Source organism: Charadrius vociferus, unplaced genomic scaffold, assembly GCF_000708025.1.
Source record: "Charadrius vociferus isolate BGI_N301 unplaced genomic scaffold, ASM70802v2 scaffold297, whole genome shotgun sequence".
NCBI lineage: Eukaryota > Metazoa > Chordata > Aves > Charadriiformes > Charadriidae > Charadrius > Charadrius vociferus.
Window position 1 is genome coordinate 106,760 of NW_009649192.1, and position 27,527 is coordinate 134,286.

The 27,527-nt window shown below is 38.7% G+C and overlaps 1 protein-coding gene across 1 annotated transcript in view; it reads left to right on the forward strand.

Annotated features, from left to right (window-relative positions):
- Positions 1-27,527, forward strand: part of ITGA8 (integrin, alpha 8) — a 117,550-nt gene that overhangs the window by 84,314 nt on the left and 5,709 nt on the right. The window contains exons 26-29 of the mRNA XM_009888963.1: positions 428-430; positions 5,309-5,434; positions 8,829-8,942; positions 22,497-22,598. Coding sequence (XP_009887265.1) covers positions 428-430; positions 5,309-5,434; positions 8,829-8,942; positions 22,497-22,598 — 345 coding nt within the window. The remainder of the gene's footprint in view (positions 1-427; positions 431-5,308; positions 5,435-8,828; positions 8,943-22,496; positions 22,599-27,527) is intronic.

Consider the following 27,527-nt stretch of genomic DNA (forward strand, 5'->3'; position numbering starts at 1 on the left):
TTGTTTCAGCTGATGCCCAGTGCCACCATGCACCTCTGTGAAGAGCCTGCCTCCATTTTTGTGATAACCTTCTCCCTCCAACAGCTTTGGTATCCCCAAAGCTTTCTTATCTCTGGGCTGAACAAGCACTGCTCCCTCAGCCTCTCCCTGCAGACAAGTGCTCCAGCCCTGAGCATCCCTGGGGACCCTCCTCTGAACTCATTCCAGTATATTGATCTCCATGTTCTGCTGAGGCTCCTAAAATGGATGTTGTTTCTACATGTGGTCTAATGAGTGCTGAGCAGAGGGGAGTAATCACTTTCTCAATGTATTGCCTTTGCTTCTGTTCATACAGCCCAGGATGCTGTTGGCCCTTGCTGCTGGCAGGGCGCACTGCTGACTCATGTGCAGCTTAAGCCAGGTCTTTTTCTGCAGTGCTGCTTCTTAGCCAGTCAGTCCTCAGCATGTCTGTTGCCAGGGGCTATTTCCTTGCACCAAGTGTATGATAAGATACATATTTTTAATATCATATGCGATATTTTATATTATGGTCAAGTTCAACATAGTATGAGACAGTATAATCTGTAAAATGGGAGTCATATTAGAAGCCTATATATTTTTTCCTGTCTTAGAGTGTTCATGATTTTAATTTTTCTAAGGACATACTTTGAATATCCTGTAAAGGGAAACTATCAACTGGAATCCTCATGGAATGTACTCCAGAAATGGAAGTTTTCATGTATTGCCACTTGATAAAATGATTCCTATAGTCTACGATTATTTTATAGCTTAATCAATATTAACTCTTAGAAGTTACAACTTTGTCAGCAACATGATGATCTTAAAGGTCCCTTCCAACCTGGACGATTCTATGATTCTATGACAGGTTGGAAATGATTCTGTAATTATTTCAATTGTACCAGCAAAAGGAAAAAATTTCCCTGCATGTTTTTTCATAAGTGTTACTCCTTGGTATTATTTGCTATCCAAATTGCTTTCCCTTCCATGGACGTGGTTCTCCTTTTACAGCAGAGCTGAAGATCTCAGAGTTTGGAGGAAACACTAACAAGGGGAAGCCTAGTAGCGGCGTCCTCAGTAAAGTGTTGATATGCCAGTGTCTACAAGCCTCTTTTAAGATCTATGTTTGTGATGGCAGATCCCTCCAAAAGAGCTTGGTTTGGCTCAAAGTCAGAAGATTTAGCAAAACACAGCTCTTCATATTATCCCATCAAAAACAAGGTATCCAATTTATTAAGCATAACTGATTCCAGACACTTCTGGAGTAAACAACACTTCTCGAGTTTAACCAGTAGCCTGTTAAACATCTTGTGGGAAAAGCTGTGTTCCAAATGCTAAAACTGCTATACGTCTTTCACATACCAGGAGGGGTTTCAGTTCGGTACAGTGGATGAAAGTGGAGACATCTTTCTAGTGAAGGGGATTTCTCGTGACCACAGGAGCTACAAGACAAATCTTTAGCTTAAAGAGACAGAACTACAATATGTACTTACAAGGATATAGAAAAACTGATGTATAGGCTAGATTTTTTGTGTTTCACTCAGGAAGCCAGAGAGGGATTAGGATTCTGCACTTTTATTAATTTCTCTAAAGGAAGAAAAAGGAAATGAGTGACGGAACTGAAGATAGAAAATGTTTCCATTTTGTACCCACAACACAGCAAGTTTGGAAACAGACAATTTTTCTATTAATCTTCTCCACCCCATTTCCTCCTATTTTTCAAAAGTGGTGAGGAGCAAGAAGCTGAGCTGCTACATTTATATTTGCAAGCCCAGCATCTCTAAGCCACTGGTCAGATCAGGTTGCAAGTACTTGAAAAGGAGTTCAACATCCCTCCTCACTAGCCACCGTGTTCTGTTTTAACTTTCAGTTAAGAAGCTGAGATGGGAGCATGACTGTCAGGAGGGCAGAGCTCCTGGGTAGAACAGTGCCACAGTTCTTAATGACATTTTCAGGCAATGTATTTTTTGATGATTTATTTTTAATCTTTTGAGTTTGCTCTTCCTTCTCCTACTTGATAATGATCACATCTGTTACATAAACAAGACTAAATTCTTGTGAGTCTCATGTGAAATCTTCCTCTAATAATGAAATAATGGTCAATCTGTCTTAGCAGAATAGGGCTTTAGATGCACAATCATTATTGCAAGAATTTAAACATCCTTTCCTTATTTCAGCTTTTCAAAGCACTGAACAGCAGTCATACGCAAATCAGGTTTCAAACATGTAATGCTTATCTATTGCTTCAAATGGGAAGAAGATACAGAGACAGCTTCCTTCAGGTTTTGTATAAACAGCAGGATGCCTGGCTCAAATTTCCAAATAAGGCTAAGGACATTATATGCCTGGTTCCTCTTGAATTTCAGAACCTAGCTCTCGTAGGGTGCTTGGGCATTTCCCCTTTGAAATGACTTAGATTGTTCAGTTTCAGTTAAAGCAGTATATTCCTCCCCATTGCTGAATTTCTTGTCTTGTAGAAAGGTTTCCTTTGTGCTTCGTTGTTTCTCCCACAATGATAAATCAAACCTGTGCACACATGGGAAGACTCTTATTTAGGGACTTTTCTGCAGCTTAACTTTCTCTGAAGGCAGTGAGGGATGTGAAAGGATAATAGAATTATGAATCTTACGAAAGGTGTAAAGAGGAGCAAAAGATCCAAAATATGGAATGGATTCCTTTGCAGAAGAACTAGGATACTTCAATCTAGAAAGGAGGTGACCGAGCACAAGTATGATCTGCAAGATCAGAAGTGGTGGGAAGAGCTTGGGTGGGGATTGACTGCTCTCTGCCTGTTCCTGCACAGAAATGCAGTGTGTTCGCTGCACAGGAATTGGAGCATCAAATGAAGCCTGTAGAGCCAGATTCAAAACAAGCAAAAGGAAGTGGTTGTTCATGGTGACAGGTATTAGATATCTGGAACTTTTTGCCAAAAGAAGTAGTCAGGGCTAAAAGTTTACATGGTTTTAAGAGGAAACTAGACAAATTCACGAAAGAGAAGTCCAGTGAAGATTAATAAAGGAACAAAAACTTCATGCAGATCAGAAGTTTCCTGAGCTGAAAACATTTGGAAGCTGAAAGTTATTAGGAGAGAGCATTATGTTTGCATGTCCTGTTCTTAATCTTCCTTCCACACCTTCTTAAAGGCAGTGTTGATGAGAAGAGGGCTCAGCTAGATGGTGTTTTGGCCTGAGCCATTATTCCTGACAAGTTGGATTTTTTTCCCCAGACTGATAGCTAAAAACCACCACATGGGTAAGGTACCTCCACTAACATGACTGGCGGGAGCTGACCTCTTCCAGAGGCAGTGTCTCCTCATGCTGCAGTGCCGTTATTACTGTGTGTAGGTCTAGAGACAAAATAATACCATCCAATGCGTTGCTCTTGAATGGTCACTGACACCTCTCGCACAACAGTTTTTACACAAAGTCCTCTTCTAGAACATTTCTGATGGAGTTACACATTGCAGAAGAGGGCATTGCCTGGTTAGAAAAAAGGAAAGCTAAACCGGGTTTTAAAATGAGAAGTGAAGAACTGGAGAGATCTGGAGATCTGCTCAAGGTGACAAAGCTCAGGAGAAAAAAACAGTACAGGTTTCCCTGATGGGGAAACTGAGACAGTCCATTGTAGTTAAAGGGAGGGAGGAAAATTTAAATTTCCCATTTAAAATAAGGTGTGGTGTGCTAAATATGTGTCATACAATATAGCTACAGAGAGAGATGTACGATTCCAAGGTACTGGCTCAAGAAGGATAAAATAATATCTTTAACCTGAACATGTAGGCCACCGGAGAAATTCTGCTTTTAAATTGTTGCAGGAGACATGTATGTTTTGTCTTAAGCAGACAGAGCTGTTTTCAAACCTTTGCTCTAATAATTCACTACCGAAGATGCTAACGCTTATGAAAAAAAAAGTTAATATAAAAATCATTTCATATTCAAATGGATCTACATATGTACCAATTCTGATCATATATTGAGGCCTTCTTCAAAGGCGTGTCATTATATTGTGGTTCTTTTAATTTGTCTTCATTAAAGAAGCCTATATGTGCTGGTGAGAGAATCCTGGAAAGAGAATTCCCAGATGTTATCACACTGAGAGGGAGAGATTTATTAGCTATTTAACTGTTCCCTTATTGCAAAAAGACAATGTTAACCTAATTAAGCAACAGGAAAAAAAGATTTTTATTTTTGTTTAGTGGTTTTAATCAATTAATAAATTATAGTATCTTTCACTTTTTAGGATGCTTTTGACTAAAGATCTCAGACAATGTCAAAAGAGTTCCTTCTTTAACCTCATAATTTTAATCAGATGAATGGTACCTATTTTCCAAATCTAGTACTACACAGCATTAGTGTGAGGAAGTTTTTGTGTGTTTATAGCTATTCTCTTCCCTTTAGTGCTACAACATTTCTTACACTTACAAACATTTTCTTTAGGAATTCGTTTAAGATATTTTGTGTTCAGAGATTAAAGTAACTGATAAGATGGATCTGATGTAGCTCTTTATAATCTGAGGCCCTTAGAGAATAGTCTTGTCTATGTTTAGGTGAGTTCCCGTTGAGATCTTATTGCAAACTTTCACATATGTTTTATTGTGATTTTATATTATTGGATTGTCATGAATTAGAATTTATCTTTTCCTCAATTGAGTTCCCAGGCATTCTCTGAGGCTTCTTGAAAGAAACCATAAATGCTCTGTGCAAAAAAAACCACAAACTGCCAACAATAAAAATAGGTTTTAATCAGAGAATAAAAATCTGTGAAGATAAAGCTGAAGAGAAGGTATTTTAATATAAGATTAAAAATGGACAAACTGTTGCATTATACAAAGTTGAATTGTTACGAAAAAAAATCTGTAACAAATAACGATCAATAGTGGTGTTGCTAGAATTTAGATTTGCTTTTTCTTTTTTTTTTCTTTTACTTTCTAAAGCTGGTAAAATCATTATATTTTAATAGGCAGATTCTGATCTGAACTAGTGATGAGATTTCCATGCAGTAACTTCAAATTTATCCTGTTACAGAGATCAGAATCTGGCCCCAAGAGTCTAACAAAATTAAGTACAGCAATGAAATTGACACCAGTAAAAAGTGGAAAAAAATGTTATCTACTGTAATTCCTATAACTGGGCAATATCTTACTGTGCTATTACTCATCATGCTTCTAGTTGAAGACAGTATATTCTCATGGCTGTGCTGTTAAATTGAAAAAACAGTGTTAATTCAAAATTCAAGACCTCTGAGAAGGGAAAAAATCTGTTAGAACCATTGTCCAAGTATGTCATTACCATTCACATTTTTCTCTTTGCAGTTTGCTGTTCCACAAGACACTCCCGAACTTGCTGCTTTTTTATACAATTCCACAATTTCTCATTACATCAGGAGAAGGGAAGTCACAGTGGCAGAACCTTACAAGAAAAACTCTGCAAAAATATTGGTGAGCTATCTAAAAACTATAAACTGGGACTATGCATGCAGTATATCAAGGTGGCTGTTGCTTAGACTGCAATTTGTGTACAGACTTTCAAATATTTTTCTAAGTGATTTTTAACCTCTCAGTTTAAAATATGGTTTATTACATATCACCATGCCCCAGGTTAGTGATTTTGTTCAACAAATTTTTACATTAAAGATCATGCATGCCAAATTCCTGGCTTTCTTACTCCTGGCTATTTGCAGACAAACCTCTGTGGTCATGCAATGGCACACTTATCACAGAGAATTTCATCACAGATTTAGAGAATGGGCCCCTCTTCCATGCATTAAATTTCAGATTCTGACTTCTGAAAGGTAGGTCTCTTCTTGTTATCTTGTGTCCTAGCATTCTGGCTCTTTCGTAAAGAGTAGCTCACACTTAAAATTAACATTTTCATGTAAAGTAACAGTTCATAAAGAGTAGCTCACACTTAACATTTTCATGTAAAGTAACAGTTCTGATGTACTAATAATTGGGTGGATTTTTGTTCCCCCCAGTAAGTATTTACATACACATGGAAAGGTAAGACTCTCTCCCTTTACAGTACTGCAAGCAAGGCAAATGGGACAGGTCACTGCATTTTTAACTTTCCAGACAATGCTGGAGCAAGGGCAAAAAACTCTCTCCCAGAAGAATAGTTCTGATTAGTCAGTCCAGTACCTGAGTATTTGGACTTGACTGTATTTTTGGAAAGTTGGGTTTTTTTCCATTTCCATTCCATTTCCATTTTTCCATTCAGTGTCCCATCTTCAGCACACTTCAGCATTGTAGGTATCAGCTCCCCTCGCCTGGAGGCTGTGTTCAAACCTGGTGACCTTGAGGTCAGTTGTGGGATTCATGCAGTCAGTGTTTTCCATCTATTTTTATGAACCTTAGGCAGAGTTTCTTTCATGCTGCCCAGTCTCTTATTAAGCTGTTTACTGCAAGCTCATGTTTGAATTCCTTGACATCACTAGAATTTGGGAGGAAGAAAAGAACCTCACAGACCTAGGTATTCTGGAGCAATAGAATAATTATGCTGCTTCTGAAAGTTAATTTGGCAATTTTTGTAACAGGAAGAAGATAGAATCTGAAAGTAATGAATACCATAATGTTATTAAGAACAAAATCACAGATGAACCCATTTTAAACAATAATCACTGTCGATTCCTATGTAATTCTTTCATCAACCTAATGCCCTGGGAAGAATCTGATTCCACTGGGGCTGAAGGAAAAATGCCTGTGCTTTCGAAGACATACCAGTCAATACCACAGAACACCTAATCCATTTTTTAGTAATACCTTAATTGTCAGTTATCTTTCTCAGTGATTAGGCTCATATGCTGCCAACATAGAGATTACTGCAGCAACAGAAAATTGTTAACAGAGTTCTTAAGTATGTACTGTGTCTGCATCTTAAAATACGAAGCAGAGATTTTTCAGCTGCTTGATGCAGACAGATAGTATTTAGCTGAGTACTTAGTAATAGAAAATTGGCACTGTGACGAGCAGTCTTCTAGTATAATATGCTTTTGATAAGCACAAATTAGGATAGGATTGGGTACAGTGCTTACCACTGGATATATAGCAGGTCTTTTCCAGGATGGGCCTAGAAAAGCAATATTTGTTCAGTTTGAAAGGTGTCCCAATTCTACGTGCCTTCCACATTGCATACTACAGATCCAGAAAAATTAAAAAATTTTTGACACATTGGAAGTATACACGGAAAGTGAATGTTGCTCTGGAAAATGACTGATTGGCCAATGGTAATTCTTTGTTAAAAATTCTAATTTTTTTTTTGAGAAAATTTAAGTTATTTTCATTTTCATCAAAGCATTTTCACAGTGAGGAAAAATGTTTTGAAAACCTCTTATTCTGATTATACTGTTTATTAAACATTTGCTTTCTCTTCCATGAGTTCTAATGTTACAGTGGTCTGAAAATCACTACAGGATAAATGCATTGCTAAGAAAAATAGAAATATGTGTTGAGGTTCTAAAATGTCAGCCAAAAGTAGACTTCTTTGCATACTAATGATTTATTTTGTTAATATGTGTTTTTGGCCACTATGATTAATGAAAACAGCTCTTCTCCTTCCTGCAATATAAATAAATATGGTTGGAGGATGTTTAAATATGAAAAGCCAAATAAACAGATACTTTGAAATATTCATTTCAAAAAAAAGGTTTATAGTTGGAAGTTCAGGGTTTACAGTTTCATTTTCAGGCAGATTTAGAAAACGGGGATTAAGCATACAGCTTCTACTTAACTTGTGATAAGATAGAGATTTGTGGGGAAAGCTGTCTATAAAGATACAAGATTCCTTAAGGGTGTTTTCATATCTGTTACATACATCATCATCTCATTTTCCGAAGTGTGGGCTTTGGTATTGCGGCCATTCTCACTCTCCCGAGAGAATATACTTGTGAGAATTTAGCTTTGCTTTTGAGGTCACAAGACCTTCTGTCATGAGTGTCAATAAAGCATCTGTAAGGGAAGGATTGTCTGCTTTGTTATAAAAATATGAATCAATTAAAATCTCAGCCTTCCTCTTGAATCAAACCAAAACTTTTCAGGTAAAACCCATTTGTATGTATAAACCTATACATATTTTTATACACACTTCTAATCATTTTTCTATGAGATCTTTCTGTCTTTCTACGCCCCAAACAACTGCATAATTTCTGTGGTTACCCCATGAGATTCTGCTCATTCCCTTCAGTGGCTCTAGTCAGCTTTTAACCTTTTGGTGACATTCCTCTGGCAGACTTTAACACAGTATATAGTTTTGAGTTGCATTGCTTGGCTTTTGTCCTCAACCCTGTGTATGAGCCAGAATCACTGCTCATCAGGAACATTTCATGAACAACAAGTTTCAAGTAGAGCAACTTACGAATCTCAGCAAATGTTCTGGCTGCTATAATGTAAACATCAGTAAGAAAACCAGGAGAGTTAGAATAGGGGAAAGATTTAGGAACATAAATAAAGACTTCAGGCATAGAGAACAGGAAAAAAAAAGTGTTGAAATCACAAAATGACTGGTAGGTGAAGACAAAGCACATGCTTCAAATGTTTGATACATACCTGGACATTTTAAGAGTTCCTCAGAATAAATATTGTTGAAAATTATTACTTTCATTTTGATTACTACAGGTAAGTGGTTGTATTCATTGGTGGTGCAAAAAGAATCTCCGCCTTGGTTTATAGTTCTCACAATGACTGATGGGGTATCTCTTGTATATTAGATGAAATTACTGATTTCAGACTACTTAGGTTTTTAAGGGAAAGATTATTTGTTTTGCTAATTTATAGCATTTCAAAATTATTATATACATTTTTAAAGCATAGGTATGACTTCCCTTTATTTTGTACACAGAACTGTACAAATGTGAAGTGTATCCTAATTTCCTGCACTGTGGGACAACTGGAAAGAGGAAAGAGTGCAGCGCTAAAAATCAGGTCCCGGCTATGGGCCCAAACATTCCTGGAGGTAATGCACACAAAAATCTCTTTCTATACACAAAGACCCCTGCATCTTTTATTTGACCAGATATTTAAGAATACAAATGAGGAAATTAAATGGGCCAAATGCAAATTCTTTTTGTTATCACTTTCTTTGAAGATAACATCTCAATTGTTCCTGTTCAGGTCACATACATGCTGCTTACTTTCTTTTTCTCACTTTACTCCCTCTCAAATTCATGTCCTGAATCTTACCTGAAAATTCCAAGATTATTTTTAAACTCCTTTCCTGGTTTTGCTTCTGCTTCCCTGGACTGACCCAAATCAATAATCTTGTAGGCCTCCATGATGTGCTCTGCATTCACCATGTCTTTCCCAATGAAAGTATTTCTTGGAGCCAAACAGTATATGGTGTACACTGTGTCCAGCTTAAAAAATGTTATTCATTGTCCTTAAATATAGGGACGGGTAATATGTATCGAGCTTGTATAACATACAACACTCATGTAGTGACAATCTGTGTTTTAACCACTAAAAAGAAGGGACAGTGCAGACCATGGGGAAAATGAACATCTCTCTGCAAATTCTTGCATTTCCAACTTCATTTGCTCTCAGAAATGTATTTACACTGCATAAGGCAGAGGGATTGCACTGTAAGCTGTTACCTGGCCACATGTCTGTAGTACTATGTGGCTGTCGTATCTTTAACACTGGGCAGTACGTTGAGAAATTTATAATTCAGTTTGCTGTTACCAGGAAAGAACTGTAGATCCTATCTTGATCAAACTGGTAGATTATCACCTTACATCTTCAAAGAATTTAGAATTCCCCAGTTTTCCTACCTGGAACACAAGAACCTTCCTGTGTTCCCTGTAGCTGTAGGAGAAGAATGATTTATCCCCACAGTACCTCTTACCCTAGTGAGAAGAGAATTGAGGATCTTCAGCTTACAACAGGAGCTTGAAATTAAGCTCCTCACACCTTTTAAGTTAATTTCTCCCTTTCCTCAGATGTGAAAGTAGTTAAAAGAAATTCTTCCTTGCTTAACTTGCTTCCCTGGAGAAACAAGAGAGCAGATGGGACAGTATTTACAGAAAGTTGAATGCAAGCTCAATAGCTAACCATCATGGCTCCAAATCTACAATGGGGTCATACTTTGGGGGTCACTCTTAGCATACTTTGGGGGTCTCTCTTAGCATACAGGAGTATGACTAAGGATGACTTGAAAGGTTTTTCTACCTATCTGTCAGGACTCAAGGTCACATTCTGTGTTTCTTTTACAACGGCTATTAGCACCATTATGACTGAAGAGAGCATAGAACTATCTGGCCTTGCTTGAGAGAAAGTGATTTCTGTCTAGCTCAGTAACAAAGGACATCCTTTCAGATGCTAGGTGAATTAATTCCGGATTTGTCAGTACGTTTTCTTTCTGTTAACAATCAATCCGAAGAAACTTCCATATCCTTTCTTCAGTTCACTTAACACAAATACAATGCTTTTAAGAGGAGACGTATTTAGCATGTGTATTTGAAAGGCTAGACTGGATGTACTTCATTTAGGTTTGCTCAGTGAGTCATCTGCTAGTGGAAAAACAGGGCAGGGGCTCTAGTTCAAATTTAAGACCGAAAGCTTGCCAGCTTGGATGTCTCTCTGTCCTTCCAAATCTGGGTAAATGGGATGGACATCTTCTAGTGTAAGCTTTTGCAAAGATCTTACAAAATTTTTCACACAAAGTGCCAGTATGTAAGCATCTCTGCACTCACAGAAAAAAAACGTATATATTGGAAAATATGATGGGAATTTTATTCCAATTTTTTGTAATTCCAGTAAGAGACTGCTTGATGTTCGCACACTGGCTAGTCCCTGTTAAGTTCAGTTAAGAACTTAACTGCAGTAGTTCACTGTTCCTAACACACAGAGGCAGGCAGAGATGTTTTTCTTGGCTGGAACAATCTGTGGTAATTTTGACCACTGCAGTGTGCAAGCAATATCACAGCGAATCTTCACCAAGCAAAAGATAAACCTTAGCTCCCTTAGCTAGCTACCTTACTGGGAACTGGACCTGACATATTCCAGATCCAATAAAGTCTTTCTGTTCATCATTCTGCTGGTGAAATATAATTAACTCTGTAAGGGCCAAAACCAAGGTCTTGTGAAAAAACAATTACATAAATGAAACCCCTCGCACAGATCCTTAGATGCCAGTTTTCTGGGTTATTTACAGCCATTTCAGTGGGAATTAGCTGTTTTTTTGAAAAACTGTAAAAGTTTTTCTAAGTCCAGTTTAGCATGTAACAAGAAATAACTGTAAGAGATTAAAGCTAAACAAATTTAATGAGAAACAGAGGTTGTTTCTCTGAGTTTTTGGTTGTGACAGAGGATGTGTAGCAGTTGGAACAAACTAGCTGCAGAAGATATGAAATCTTTTCTTAGTGACTCTTAATAAAGACAGATTCTTTTTTTAGAATATAAGCTTAGTTAGCCTGACTTAGGTTCAGAACAAGGATAAACTGCATGAAATTCGGTGGCATGTTTAATGCAGGAGCAGTGGGACTCATCTTACCTAATTTTAGTCATCTGAAAGCTAGATGCCAAAGCTAGTTGCCTAACTCTGTAGCCAGCGACAAAAGAGAGAGGTAACTTTGGATTATGCTTTATCCAACTGATTTGAAACTCCTTCTCTGCCCACCTTCTGATCTGGATGGTGGAGAAGGATCAAAGCTGTGCCTTGGGACACAGGTGTGTGCAAACACACCAGCAATGCCAGTGCTGCAGTCCCTTTAGCTCCTCCTTGCTCCTTAATAAATCCTGCTTGCTGTGTCTGCGTCTCCCTTCACTCAGTGAGCTCAAGGAAAAGGTGAATCTTACACCAGCCTGTGGGCAGGGGCAAGGATGAGCCATCCTGTAGACTCCTTGGGCGCAGAGACCTCATGGCAAACACTCCTACAAGTACATATTTTGCTTCCTCCACTGTCCTTACTTACCCTTGCTATCAAATAAGGCTTGTTATAGGCTGTGATTTTACCTTTTATCTGTATCCTTGGGAAACATTTCTGTTTCCTTTGAATAGTAACTTGCAAGGCTTGTAAAGGCTCAGAAAACTCCACTTCAAGCAATAGGGTTTTTTTCTAAGTAAAAAAGGTAGTCCCCAGAGAACTGTTGCATCTTCCCATTTATGTCTAAGAAGCTGCCAGAATAATATGACCTCTGCTTCATGTGCAAACTTAGATATTTAGAAGAGAGAACAAATAGTGTGATGGGATCTGGTCGCCTTCCTCCCACTCACCTCAAAACAGTTCCCTTTTTCACAGCCCCTTTTAAAATTAACAGTTATACGGCCGTCTCCTTAAAAGACTGTAGAGCATAATTAGTTTCCTAAAAAGGGTATAATGTGCTCTTAGTAAGCCTGTAAACTTCTAGTTCCTAAGGTTATTCCAGAAGTAAACTAAAATATACCTAAAACCCAACTGCTGTTAGCAAGGCTGAAATCTGCAGATTCAAAGTGAGGTTTAAAATACAGTAAAAATAATCAGGATGTGGTGATTCTGAACCAGGAAGGACTGTTCAAGGGCCAGACTGAATCCCACAGTCATGGTTTTGTAAAGAAACTTAGTGGAAAAGTTGCTGTTTCTACAGCAACATCCCAAACTCTTTTGCACATGCAATTAATGTACAGAATTTTCATATGCCAATGAAAGCAAGATAATGGTGACGTACAACATTCCTCAATGTGTTATAACACAAATGAAGATAAAAATCTGCAGAAAAAATTGTTTGTGCTCATTAAAGCTGAGAACACACTGTCATTATGTATTTTCTTCTTACAGATATGCTAATGCAAACCTGAGAAGAATTTGAAAGTGATTGATTAATGCTAGGACGAAATAGTTCATGTTTCTCCTGGAAGTTATAACGATCAGCCTGTATATTTTGTTGCCACAAAAGATCAGTCATGTATTGAGTGACTCCTTCCTCTTCCACTTAGTTTAACTGACAACAGCTGACCCCTTTGCCTCTTGACAGTTGTAATCTGTCACCTTAAAATCCAAACTCCCATAACAAATAACAGTTAAATGACATGCAATGATTAGACATGTTTGAGTAAATAAAGCAGCCCAAATTTCCCAACCAGCCAACAAAGATAGAGACAGACATTGTGCAAAGGCCAAGAAGAATCACAGTCTTTTTTGGATTAACTTCAAAGCTTGGCTGTAAATATGAACCCTCTAGTAAAGCTGACTTTTGGATTCAGACTTGCTGATCGAGCAAATAATAGCCTTATTCGTGCAAAAGAGAAACAACCTTATATGGTTATGTTACGTTGTGTTCTGTTAGGCCTCTATTATGTCCCCATTTGTCTAATCATGGTATTTCTGAGTCATCAGAGGGAGATCCAAGGGGATCTTGACCAGTGTTCTTTGAACTCTAATGGGTACTTTTTAATATAAGATGCAGGAGTTGGCTAGTAAAACATCTGTTTTGAAAATGTATTTCTAAATGATGAATCTGTACCATCTGTCTGATTTGCAACATCCTTCCAGGCTTCAAGCTCTTTGGACACTTACAGCATTGTGGGAAGTGGAACTCGGCTAATTCTTGCCTATTATTTCAGCCTGTATTGAAAGTTCCTCGCAATGATAAAAATCTCCTTCTGTTACAGCCTGGGAAGGCAGTAATGTAAAAAAAAAACCACAGAGGGTGTGCAAAGTTCCCAAGAGGTTTGAAGTTTATTTTATTTTCTTTTAATGTTATTGAATATAATTGTATTGTTTCTCTCTTGACTTTTAGACAGATCCAGGTATTTGAATTTGGCACTCCTGACTGCATGAACTTTAATAGCTAGAAGGGAGAAAAATCTAGTTTTAATCTAGGAAAGCTGAAAAGCAACAGAATCCTGGCAGCCACACTGCAATCAGGTGCTCCTTTAGTACACAAAGCCATGTTTTGGCTTCTCTGTTAAATACTTGTTCTTTCAGTGTTTCTGAGCATGCACTGCTCCTGTTTCTTTTTAGATGCCTAAAAATGGAAATACATGCTCGATATAATAAAGGTGATGAGTGCTGCAACACCCACATCCTAAGTGCCTGGCCCCAGGCTGGTATCCAAAACCTGAAACTAAATACATAGGCTCCCTATACAGCATACAGAAACAATGAGGTATCTCAGACAAATTGACTTGCACTAACCATCAGGGCGGTACATGAGGGCTGTCCCTTATCAGGAGGATAGGCACCCAAGTCAGGATTAATTGGGAATATTTCCACCCTGTTGGAAGGCAGAATCCAAAAGTCACTCAGGAGGTAACTATAGCATTAGTGGAAAGACATAAACAGGTCTTTGTTTATTCAATATTCAGTGGCAGAAGCTCGAGCTGGCAGTCTAGTGATTAGAAAATTCATGAAGAAGTGAATTCAATTCCCTTCTCAGCTTGAGAAACCCGACATCCCTGCTTTATAGAATGATGGCGTTCCCTTCTGCTGAAGCTGCACCTCTACAGGGACATAAAAAGAAATTGAGAAGTCTGGAAGGGTATAGAAAATAAGAAGGAGCCTGATATAATACCTTGGGGTTTTGGGCCATCAGCTAGCAGTCCTTCCAGTCTTCTCATCCTCCTTTGCCTTCATTGCCTGGCACCTGGAGCTATCATCACTGTTAGAACACATGTTCTAATTGTACTTCCTTGATGAGAAATTTTGTTGGGAATCTCCATATTTTACTACTGGTGAACTCAGAGACACTTTTTAGTGTGGTAGAAATTCTCTAGGCCAGGTAGTGCTTTGGGGACAAGGATTGAATTTAGCTGCACAAAGGCCACTGGAGGCAGAATGCAGATAACCAGTGCAGTGGGGCCACACAGACTGTCCTCTGTGCAGCACACGTGTTTGCAGAGGCTTGGACATCAGAACAGAGCTGAACTGGTAGGGGTGGTCCAATACAAGTGAGAGATCTAGCTCTTGTACAGGCTTCTTTATTCAATCATTTTTCTCCCTCTCCTCTTTACTATGGGAGCAATTATTCCATCTGTACGTGGGATATGACCCCAAGGAACAATAGTTTCTGTCCTCAGCATCCCCCAGCACAGAACCTCTTTCTGCATCCAGTGGAAAGCATCTCATTCAAGGAAAGCTTCCTTAGCCTTTTCAAAGCATTATTCTGCAGCCAGCCTAAATTCCCTATCAGTGGATGGAAGTGGGGAAGCATCAGAAAAATTAGTGAGAGATACCTTGTTCTCTCATTAATTGCCATATATAAGCCATATACAGAAGTTTAAGTAGATTATTTTAATTCAGAATGAGAATTAAAAGCCATAAATTTGATGCACTGCCCTTCAAGCCACATGTAATAACAAAAGGAGGAAGTAATCAAAGAAATTTGCTTTTCTGTCAAACAACTGTTGTTATTTGAAAAAGCAAAATAAGTAAAAAATAAAACTGTGGGTGGCCAAAAATACTGTATTATACTGGATTTGATTGTTTGTGTGGAATGAAGGCTAGAAAGAAAGAGTCCTTGGCACTGGACTGAACTAGCTGGAAGTTTTTTTTGGGTGTGGGCTAGTTTTGTTTTCATTCATTGTTATTTAAAATAATGTCAAAATGTTAACAAGAGCGGAACATGAGATTCTTGCTAGATGTGCTAACGTATAGGTAATGTCAGGTATATGAAGAAATAAACATCTGAAATCAACAACCCTTAAAATCTGTATATTTAAGTGTGCTGAAATCACAACAAAATATCTGCCTCTATTATAATTTAAAATAGTCTGTTTAAATGAACATAAAAGATATAATATGTGAAGTGTAAGAAGTTAATGATAGAGGTGAGGATGTGTTGATTTTCAGAGGAGTTGTACTGTCTTTGGTCACAGATACATTTGGGTGGACGTATCCTCTTGTTACAAATAGCACAAGTACTTTTTGACCATGTACAGAGTCATACATACATTTTTTAACAAATTAATACAAGAACAAATAGTTGTATGACCTCTACTCTCAGCGTTTATGTAAGCTACTCTATTTATTGGCAGTAGTTCAGGTTTTTGGAGGTATGGGTCAAAGAAAGCATGCTAATGAATTCCCAAAGCATATATTTAAAAGGTAACACCATATTGCTTACCCTCTTGTCTCTAAAATGTGCCAGACTCCAACAGACACGAAGGGAAACAAGTTTTAATCAAGCAGGGCCAATATTGTTGTAACAGCACTGAACAGCACTGAACTCTGTATGCAACAGACGTAAGTTCTGGGAGGGAAATTCCACCGCATCATGCAGCTTGCAATAGAGAAAGTACGTGCCCTTCAGGCAGGGTGACTTCACTGGGCTACATCTAGCCAGAAAAAAAATTATTTCAAAGGGGCTGAAGAGTGCTCCATAGAGGCAATGGAACAAAGTCATTCTGGGGACTCTCTCCAGTAATTAAACTCTTCAAACCTGCAGAACAATGACCTGTCAGGCTTCTTTAAGCGGCTGAAAGTTTTGTTCTTCCCACCCGCAGTCTAGCTCCCTGTGGGCCAGATTTGTCCCTGCATTTTAGTCTGCTCTCTGACTAGGATGCCTCCATATGCCTTAAAGACGCTTTGGGGAGACTTCAGGTCTTTGCTTGAGCTTCCTGCAGAAACCACCAGGATTCCACTGGAGCCTGGAGAACTCTCCTTCAAATTGTTCAAGATTTTCCAGCACTTCCCACATTATTTCTGTTTGTCTCAATTGTACTTAGGGAAACACTGCACTGAATATTTATGGGAATGCTTTCCTTCATTTCTGGATGCTTCCATGTCTTACAACTGTTAAAGAAAACAAAAGCTTCATTTCAAAAATCTATTTGTAAAACAAAAGTGTGCAGAGAGGAAGAAGCCTTAATAAATACACCAGCAAGGATCTACCACCCAAGCAACACAGGGGACGGCTGTGTTTTGCCTACTTACCAGGATATTGGCAAACTACTGTCTCAGCCACGCACACAAGAGCACGCTCTGCTTGTTCTAGCACAAAGGAAGCCTCCAAAGGCCAATGTAGCTGGGGCTGGGCTCCCTACTGTTGGTCATTAGGCACTGACATTCACAAATACGAAATGCCTTCTTCCCCTTCCTCTGAACCATAAGGAAGTCCTCAGCTTGAATTGCGAACCACAGGTCCTGCTGCTTCCAGTAAACACGGAATATTTAAACATATGCTATTTAAAAAATGATATGGTAAAGAAATGCTGTTTCTCACAAATGACTTGAGAATTATAAATGAGGCTGTAGGAGAGACAGCTGCCTGTATCTCCAAGGTGTTGGTACAAGTAAAAATCTTGTTTGCAACCCATGCTGACCACTGTTATTGTTTTAAAGCACTTTGCCACAAACACATAATTCTGTGAACGCAGGAAAATACTCTCTAGTCTTTTATATTCTCCATTCCTGTACAGCAATGGAGATGTGCAGCATTTCTGGGAGCCTAATGAAGGGTTGGGGAGAGTTGATAGCTGTGGGCACAACCCAAGGTTATTAACCCCAGCCAAGGATTAATCCAGAGGAAGTACCCTCCTCTGATGTTATTATTGCTGATATAAGCTGAAAATGAAATAAGCCATGTATAGTAGGTGAAAGGATTTCTTTTTCCATGAGCGCTGTGTTTCCTTTATATGATGTTTCAAGAGAGTTAATGCCTTTACTGTACCTTAGCCAATCAGGCTGCATGTCTGATGCCTCCTTCTTTAATAATATAACATATCCTCCTCTCTCCATTGCAGATTACTTTTATAAATCATATAAATCATATCCAGAATCCTGCGAAATATGAATTGCTGAGAATTGAAAACATGAGGCTTTTTTTCAGGCTTTTTTCTGAATGCAAATCATTGCACAACTACAGAAACATGCTGGGACTTTGTGTGAGAAGTCTAGTGCTGAAGAATAAAAAATGAAGAATGGCTTGAGTCTGAAAATGGAAAATTATTAGTGTTATAAGGAAAAATTATTTTTCTGAAGACCATCTCATAGATGTTCAGCACCATGAAAGTGTATAAAAAATACTTATTTGCCAAGTCCAATATTAAATCGGTCTAATTTTTCATTTCAAACGCTGTTGATAGAAAAGGTAGTTCCCTTTTGTTAGATGCCATCCATGTTAAGGAGCCGATTTGACTATCCCTATGTAATCATTGGAGGCAGTTTTCTTCATATTGCTCATTGCTAATATAAGCCCCAAGGAGAGGTTAAATGTTCTGATAATAAACATTCATCTGCTCTCAATATTTTAAAAGAACAAAATTATGGCATAGCCAAATGAGTTCCAGAAGGCAATAAATGTGCTGGCTTCATGTCACCAGTAAACATGCACATGTTTGAAGAGAAAACTAGTTTTTTAAAATCAAGACAGAATGGACAAGGCGAATACCAGAACCACAACCCTGGACCTCAGGAGAGCAGTCTTCAGCCTCTTCAGGGATCTGCTTGGAAGAACTCCATAGAGGATGATCCTTGAGAAAAGAGGAGTCCAAGAGAACTAGTGATTCTCTAGGACCACCTCCTTTAAGCTCAAGAACTGTCCATCCTGATATGCAGGAAGTCAAGGAAAAGGTGGCAGGAGACCTGCATGGATGAACAAGGAGCTCCTGGTAAAACTCAAACATAGAAAGTAAACATAAAAGAGGTGGAAGCAGAGTCAGTTGACCCAGTGCAGGGACTGGGTGGGGAATATAGAGATAGTGTCTGAGCATGCAGGAACAGAGTTAGGAAAGTAAAAGCCCTCCAGTAGCTGAGCCTAGCAAGGGACTTTAAGGGCATCAAGAAGGCTCTATAACTATATCAGTAGCAAAAGGAAGGCTAGGGAAAATATGGGTCTTCTGCTGAGTGGGACATGGAAAAGGCTGAGTTACTCAATGCCTCCTTCACTTTGGTCTTTACTAGTAAAATCTACATATAGTGATCTGAGGCCCCTGTGACCAGAGAGAAAACCTGCAGCAACCAATATTTACCTTCGGTGGAGGAATATCAGGTTAGGAGAACATTTAAACAAATTGGACATAGAAGAGTCCAGGGGATCTGATGGGATACACCTACAAGTGCTGAGGGAGCTGGCCAATGTCAGTGCAAGACTACTCTCAATTATCTTTGAAAGGTCATGGTGACTGGGGAAAGTTCCTGAGGACTGGAAAAAAGCAAATGTCACACCTATCTTCAAGAAGGAGGATCCAGAGAACTACAAGCTAGTCGGCCTCATTTCGATCCCTGAGAAGGTGATGGAAAAAAACAAATGTGGAAGCCATTTGCAAACATCTGAAGGACAAGAGGGTGATTGGAAGTTCTCAGTGTGGATCTACAAAGGTGAAGTCATGCTTGACCAACATGGTAGCCTTCTACAATGAGATAAATTAGGTTCATCTTTGTGGACAAAGGGAGAGCAGTCATTGTTTTTTATCTCGATTTTAGCAAGGTTTTTGACACTGTCAAAAAGAATGAAGATAGGTTGACAGAGAGGTGGATTCAAAAGTGACTGAACTGCCAGGCTTTAACTGTTGTGATCAGCATCATGAAGTCCAGCTGGAGGTCCATCACTAATGGCGATGGCCCCAGCGGTCAATACTGGGGCCAACATTAATGACTTGGATAATGGAACAGAATACAGTTTCAGCAAGTTTTCAGATGATAGAAAAGTGGAAGGAGTGGTTGATACACCAGATGGTTGTACTGCCCTTCAGAGCGATCTGGACAGGCTGGAGAAGTGGGTTGGCAGGAATTTTATTAAGTGTGACAAAGGGAAATGAAAAGTCCTGTACTACAGAAGGAGTAACCCTATGCACCAGTACAGGCTGGGGGCCAACCAGCTGGAAAGCGTTGTTCTAGCAAAGGATCTTGGAATGCTGGGGGCCACCAAGTTGAACATGAGCCCATGGTGCGTGCCCTTGCAACAAAAAAATGTTGACAACCTTTGGGCTGCATTAGGAAGAGTGTTGCCAGCAGGTCAAGGGAGGTGAATTTTCCTCTCTACTCAGCAGTGGTGAGACAGATCTGGAGTGCTGTGTCCAGTCCTTGGGCTCCCTGGGACAAGTGAGACACGGACATACTGGAACAAGTCCAGCCAAGGGCTAGAATGATGATTAAGGGCTTGGAGCATCTGATATTCAAGGAGAGGCTGAGAGAGATGGGACTGTTCAGTCTGGAGAAGAGAAGGCTCAGGCAGGATCTTATGAGTGTGTATATACATCTGATAGGAGGGACTAAAGAAGACAGAGCCAGGCTTTTCTCAATGACGTCCAGTAACAGGACAAGAGGGAAGAAGCACAAATTGGAATACAGGAAATTCCATTTAAACTTAAGAAAAACCTTTTTACTGTGAGAGTAGTCAAACACTGAAATAGGTTGCTCCTAGAATTTCCGGAGTCTCCATTCTTGGAGATATTCAAAACCCAACTGGACACAGCCCTGAGTATACTGCTCTAGTTGACCATGCTCTGAGCATGTGGTTGGAGTAGACAATCTCCAGAGGTGCCTTCCAACCTCAGAAGTTCTGTGAAAACTTTGAGTTGGGCCATGGTCATCCAACTGCATCCAGGTTGCCTCCCAGGTTTAGGTTATGCTTATTTAAGGTCATTTTCACAAACAAACCTTTCTCCATCAGTGAAGGAATAAAAGAGTAGCCCAAATTATCATGGGGTCTTCTTACCTCAGTCTTTGCTCCACAAAACAGCGGAAAGCAGAGAAGCAATTCATAGAGAGGGTTTATGCCTTTGATGCAATAGGAAATTTGGGAGAAAAACACCCGAGTCTTGTCAATGGAGCAGAACTCCTAAATGTGCGAGAAGTAGAAGGAAGGAGAAGGAGTTTTGCAGAAGGGGATTTAGGAAGTGACAACGATATTCCAAACACGCTGGACTGTAAGAAGCTGGTGCCAAAATGAAAGATTGCTTTGCTCACAAGGCTCTGTCTTTCCATAAATCAAATACTGTGTTGAATTCTGGTCATCATATTTCAGAAAGGTTTGAGACAGGTAGCAAAAATGATTAAGGGCTTCAAAAATATTCTCATACAAAAGTTTAAAATTTTTTACCTCAAGGAGTCTAATGTAAAGGGATATGATAGTCATAACTCCTAGCCTTCTGATTTCCAGTGGACATAGTAGCACTTAACTATATCTAATGCTTTTCAGAGCATATCAAAGCACTTTCTATGGAGATCCGTATCAGTACCCCAACTTTACATGGGATGGGATATACAAGATAAGTTGGATGTAGCGTCACCCAAAAAATCAGTTGCAGAGATTGAATTAGAAACAGGTTTGTTGACTTCCAGAAGAGCATGGTAGCCACTCAGCCATCCTTCCTTGGGATAAAACCAAGGAAAAAGAGGACGTAGTTCCAGTGCAGGATCTTCTGTCTGTAACAAAATAACATTCGGTGAAATTGAAACATGTCACATTCAAAGTGAACTGAAAGATTTACTTGATACCTGATGTATTTAGCTTTCAAAACTGACTCCAGTTAGATATCGATGATGCCAACAGCTCAACAGGATTCAAAATATGTGTGTGGAAAATATTTGTAGTAAATGTTGCAACCATTAAGATTTTTTTAAAGGACATGTCAGTGCTTATGCCAGTTTGTAACAGATTTAGGCAGATATTTTTCTAGTGGACATACCAGCACTTAAATAGCATTTCAAGGCAGTTTGCGCAGAGTGGGAGATTATTGTCAAGGTCAGAACAGCACAATGAGACACATAATTGTTCAGATGTGGTGTGTTCAGTGCCTACCTGGCTTCCAAATGAGGTGAAAGTACTAATTAAAAGTCACAGCATGAGCTATATGATGTAACAGTTTTTAGTCATTCTGGACCAGGGAAGGTAATGTCTAATCTAATCTAATATAATAATTTTTTATAAATACAAGCAAGTATAAAAGAAACACAGAGAACTGACAGAGAGATACGTCTTTGGTTTTGTTGAAGTGCTTAATGAGAGCTATATGAATACTTCACTAGGCAGCCAGTCAAACAATGACTGCTACACATTCCTGTTGCAGTTGCACAACATAGTAAAAAAACAAGGTGAGTTGCTCTGGGATTTTTGAGCTCTACTGTAATAGGAAATCAATCACACTCTAAGCGAAGTGCAAAGACGTTTGTTCCAATCGTTGTTCTTTGATGGGAAGGCACAGCCGTTCCTTTGATGCCATCAGGGAGCTCTACCAGCCTGGTCTCAACGTAGGCCTGGACATCTTCTCAAGATACCCGTGCTTGTTGTTGGGCTTGGTGAGCAGAGGCAAGGTTATAAAACATAGACACCCCATAAACCTTCCCCTTGCTTCAAACTCACCAGTCTCCTATTTCAGAGAGAAATATGAGAAACAACTGTATGTGTCTTTCTACATATCTAACTAACCCTTCTTCCCCGTTTGAACAGGCGGTCTTCGTATTTCAGCTTTATGCTGTATTATGTATTTGTCTCATGGACATGTACAGGTCTCAGGATTGCTGTACCCTTTACCAAAAGAAACCATCTTTGCCTTAGGAAATCAGTGCTCTCTACTTTTTCTCTGCTTATTTCTCATAATGCTTTTAAGTATAAACATGGGGTTTAGTAATTTTTTTTTATATAATTTCAGAGAAAGAATGATCTCTATACTCTTTCTTCCAATGTGTCCTTCGAAGTTAAGAGCATGCCATATAAAGTACAACCAGCAAAGCTCCCCGAGGGAAGCATAGCAGTAAGTAACTGAAAATTATATCTTTGTGTGAAGCACATGTATTTGGTCATTCTGATCACAGCTGTGAAAGTTTTTAGAGATGAAAATATTGAGATCAGCGTTTCCTGTGTTTCTAGTGTAAATTCCTGAAATAATACCTAAAGGAAATACCTTTATTGCGTTTTGTGGAAGTTGCTGATATATGATACTAATTCAATTTTTAAATAATTTCTTGCTGCATTAATGTGCAGACTGCTTTACTGCAATCAGAATGGATTTTTCACCCAGAAGAAAACAACAAGAAAGCAAGTGTCTAATTATCTTGTTTGGGGTAAAAAAAATCTGGAGGAAGTTTTTGTGCAAAATCCAAAATCTTGTGGCTGCCAGGTTTAAGTCTCACTCTTCTTCCAGTCAGCAGTTCTCTCACACAAGCTTATGCATTATCTATGGCTACTTCTTTCTTATCTGTATTAAGCTTTTTAGACACTCTGATTTTCAGAAGTGTCTGCGTGCCTCTGTAGGGTTTCCACATCTTGCAGATCAAGTGCAAGATAGTAAATTACCTGGTAATCCCTACAGATGTGATGTGATAGACAGATACTAAAGTACTTGCCTTATTTGCAGAGCAAGATTTGTATGGCCCTGGATTATTATATGGAAACTTAATCTTGGAGGCATAAGTTTGATTTAATTGTTTGATGGTGCCAAAGCATTGAGTTTAGGGAGCAATTTAAAGGAATTTGCTTCTTATGGTGTCTAATACCACGGTTAAAATTCACTCTATTTTGTCATTAGTGGTAGAAATAAGTAAAATATGAGTGCAAAATTTGATTGTAGAGTAAGAGTAATCTGAAATTTGAAGGCTTATTGTTCTCATCTTTATGAAGATTTATCATTTACATTCCTTCTTATAAAAGGTAAGCTTAGAACAAACTTTTCCAAGTTAAATCGTGGTGCAAATACATCATGTCAGGCTGCTGAGATGCAATATAATAATACACTTTACAGCTTACTTTGAATGTATTTTAGAGGATGCAGGATATAAAGTTTTGCATTGAACAAGCACAGATTGAATGGTTGATTGATACTTGCTCTGGGAAGACACGAGGTGAAATCTTTGTCCTATATTCTCAGTGATTCCAAACTCTAACATCAGGAGAGCCATGATTTCACCAGAGAGATCTGATGCTTAATGCAGTATTCATCCAGAAAGGTTCAAAGGCTCCAAGCTGACAGATACACTCAGGCTTCTTTTATTTTCTTGCAGCATGTGTTCCATACCAGAAACACATGTTGTGCAGAACTGTTGATAGTGGTGCCTTCATCTGGACTGAAGTGCTTTACCCCAGGTGATAGCCTGCTGTTCTCAACAAGTGTCAGATGATCTACCAAATGATCAGATAAGCATTTTATTCTCTTACTCCAGCCAGTATAATGCTTGTTATTTGCTGCAGATGATTTACAGCAAAATGCCTGTAATGGCAACTGTAAAATGTTGAAAAATGATAGCGCTTTTATGTCGTTTCATATCTGGACATGGCAGTGGATGCTTGCCAGCTCTACAGCTTGATGTGTTATACGCACAAGCTCTTTTGATGTTCCACTTGCAAGAAGAAATATTTGCTTGAAGTTGGGCAATGCTTAATATTTTTGCTCCTTCTGAAAAAGATCACTGGTTGTGTTTCAAAAGTTTCTAAAGATTTATTTGGAGGTTTATGGTTCTCTTTCAGACAATGCAAGGGTGGAAGTGGAATAGAGATTTTAATATTTTAAAATTAATTGTCAAAAGTATATATCTAATAATCAGCTAACACTTTACAGTTTATACAGTGAAGATCATGTACTCTAAAAAAAACAGAGCATATATCCTTCATTTAACTCATACAGTGCTGGGTTCCAATTATGCAGGCTGATATGTATATTTCTTTTTAATGGCATGAATAATCCCATACACATCAGTGACCTACACAGTCATGTCATCATATTTGCAGCACTGAGGTCTCTATTTCCATCACGGAATATAGGTCTATAACTTGAACAGAAGGTCATGATACATAGGTGTGTGAAAGGTGGAATATAGGTCTATAACTTGAACAGGTCATGATACATAGGTGTGTGAAAGGTTATATAAAAGTAAGAAAATCTAAATCTCTTTTAGCAAAACATTAGAGTGAAAATGGCATCAAACAGAAAATCAGCTTGGAACTTAGTGGAACTTAAACCAAAATCCACTGACATCAATAAAAGTATTTCTATTAATTTTGTTAGGCTTGGAATTACAACTATATATTGTACAACTGGTTAGATTTCCTTGCTAAGAGCTGTATCATTCCAGAAAAAAAATATCATTTCTTCTTAGAAGTATTATTATGGTAAATAATACTTGATTTATTTCATGTGCAAGGTGAAAGTACTTTTTATTATAAGAAGTACAGAATTAGAAGAAGCAGTAATGTGTTCCATTTTAATTTATGATTCTTGAGCTAGTTTTGGAGTTTAATAGGATACGATTGCTTTTCTTAAATGGTTGACAGGATCTTCAGAGGGGATGCCTTAAATGTAAACTGTTTGACCAGTGTCCCACAGTGAGTAAAATTGGTTTCAGAGTATGGCTTATAACTCTTTTTTTAGCTATTACACAGTGATAGTACTTACATTTTAAATGTGCTTATATTCCTTATGAAACATATTTGCACAAACATTTGTAAAATGTAAACATAAATGTCAATGTTAATTATGACTCCAAGCTCAAGGGAGCTTTTACATTCTATTTTGAACATTTTTTCAGAGTATACAAGAACATCATGCTGCAAAGGTTGCATGGGAACTTGTAGGAGTGCTAAAGAGTTCCTGTTTCTCAGTCTCTGTAAGCAAAATGACTGAAGATTAGAGGAAGGTCATCATGGGCAGCAAAAGTGGTAGCATTAGAATAATAATCAATTTAGCTACTGTTTCTTAAGGTAGCAGATTAAATTATGGAGAAGTTATTTTTATTTTTTAGACTGTGTCTTTTAAAGGAAAAGAGGGAAGAAAATAGCCTTGTAAGAATCCCACTAGCAGGCACTGAATTCTGACCAGAGATGCTCGATGTTTGCACCAGTAAAACCTAATTCCCATCTATTCACAAAGGACTGCCGATGAACCGGCAGCTTTCCACATATACTCCTCTCTGCCTTGTGCTGCCTTCCAGTGGAATCAAAGACAATTTTGAAGCTACAGTTGCACAATTGCTACAATTTTGTAGCACCATAATCAGAAGCAAAATCCAAACTGTTCAAAAATCAGTGCCAAAAAGCCTAATATTTCTGTCATCTACTTACAATGTGCTTAACTGTGGCACATTTGAAAAAAGGAAGATACCGCCCCCCCCTAAAAATACTTTAATGAGCATCAAGTGACTTTCATCAAACCACAAGAGCAATTCTGAAGTTAAGACTATTAGACAGCATCTGTGCTAAGACCAGCTTGGATTTTATTTCCAATAGCAGACAAAGGCTCTGGCCATAACTCTCCGATTGGCTTCACCCTCATCCCAGTGCTTAAGCCAGATGGCATTCCTTGTCACCTTTGATACAAAAAAGGTGTGAGACATTTCAGCACTGTGAAAGGCCAAAAGTCAGACACCTCCTCTCAAGTCCGTGAGGTGAGCTTTTTGCCAGCTTGACAGAGAAGCAAACACTGTTTTCAGTGTTCAGTGTAAGAAAGTCTTCTAGTCCTGAATGGAGAGGAAAGCTAACATGCATCTGAAGTACAGTGCCAACATGCAACACTTGTGTAAAAATTCCACTTCTTTGTATTGGCCACCTTAGATGAAAACAGATAAATCCCCCCCAAAACGTTCCCTGGCTGTGATCCTGCAGTACTAAACCTACCACATGGAGAAGAACAGAAATCCAAGCTGAATAGTGCAAACTTGTCTCAAATCAAAATCATATGTAAAACTGTTGTGGACAGCATGGGGTGGAGGAGGGACAGTCTTCTGTGGAAATGGTGAAACGAGGCAGGCAAAACTGAAGGGACGCTTTGTTTCTTTCTTCCCCTCCAGCTTCTGCCTCAGCTCTGTGGGTGTTCAGGACTTGCAGTGTCAACTGTTCACAGGAATTGCATTAGTAGCCCTGCAAGGTTTTGTATAGAGTACAAAAGGAGGCAGCCCAGGGGTGCTATATTCTGCTGGTAATGCATACAGGCAGGAGTGAGACTGACAGCTACATATAATCCCCTGCTCAGGAAATAAATCTCAAGCACTTAACACAACCTTTGCTTTGCTTTCCAAAACCTAAGACAAAGAAGGATTCATGCGGAAAGGGTGTGGGGGCGACAAGATGGTTTTAAGATTTTAGCAGGCAAATGTTTCATTAGCCGTTGGCGTCACTGCTGCTACAAGAGAATAGAGATGTGGCAACTTTGCAGCAGCATTCTGCTAGATACAGGATAGACCTCATTTTTGCTGTCTGTTTTACTCGTTGCTGATAATCTAAGGATTATAAACATGATGCTCTGCACTTCTCTAAGATTATAGTTTCTTGTTTATATTTCAACATTTGTCAGGCTCCAGCTGAGCTACTGAAATTACACTGTAAATCGCACTCTGTAAATAAAGGCAGAATGACAGAAGGAAGAAGCGGGGAGAGGATTATGAACCCATGCAGTACAAGCAAGGCTGAGCGCTGCTACACCACTCATAACTGGTTACAATGCGTAACTCAGATGTCTTTATCTGGACCCATGCTGATAGGTACTGTGCAGGTTATGACAATTAGAGCTAGGTTGCCTTATTGTTTTCACAGTCTAAGAGGAAAGAAAACACAACACAGAAATGCAGCAAACGTCTAGGAAGTGATGCATAAAAGAAGACATGGAATGGCTACATGGGTACTTGCAGTTGCATACACTACTATCAGCTTTATCCAAAGCCTAATGTAATCCACCATCCCTAATGAAAAAGAATGT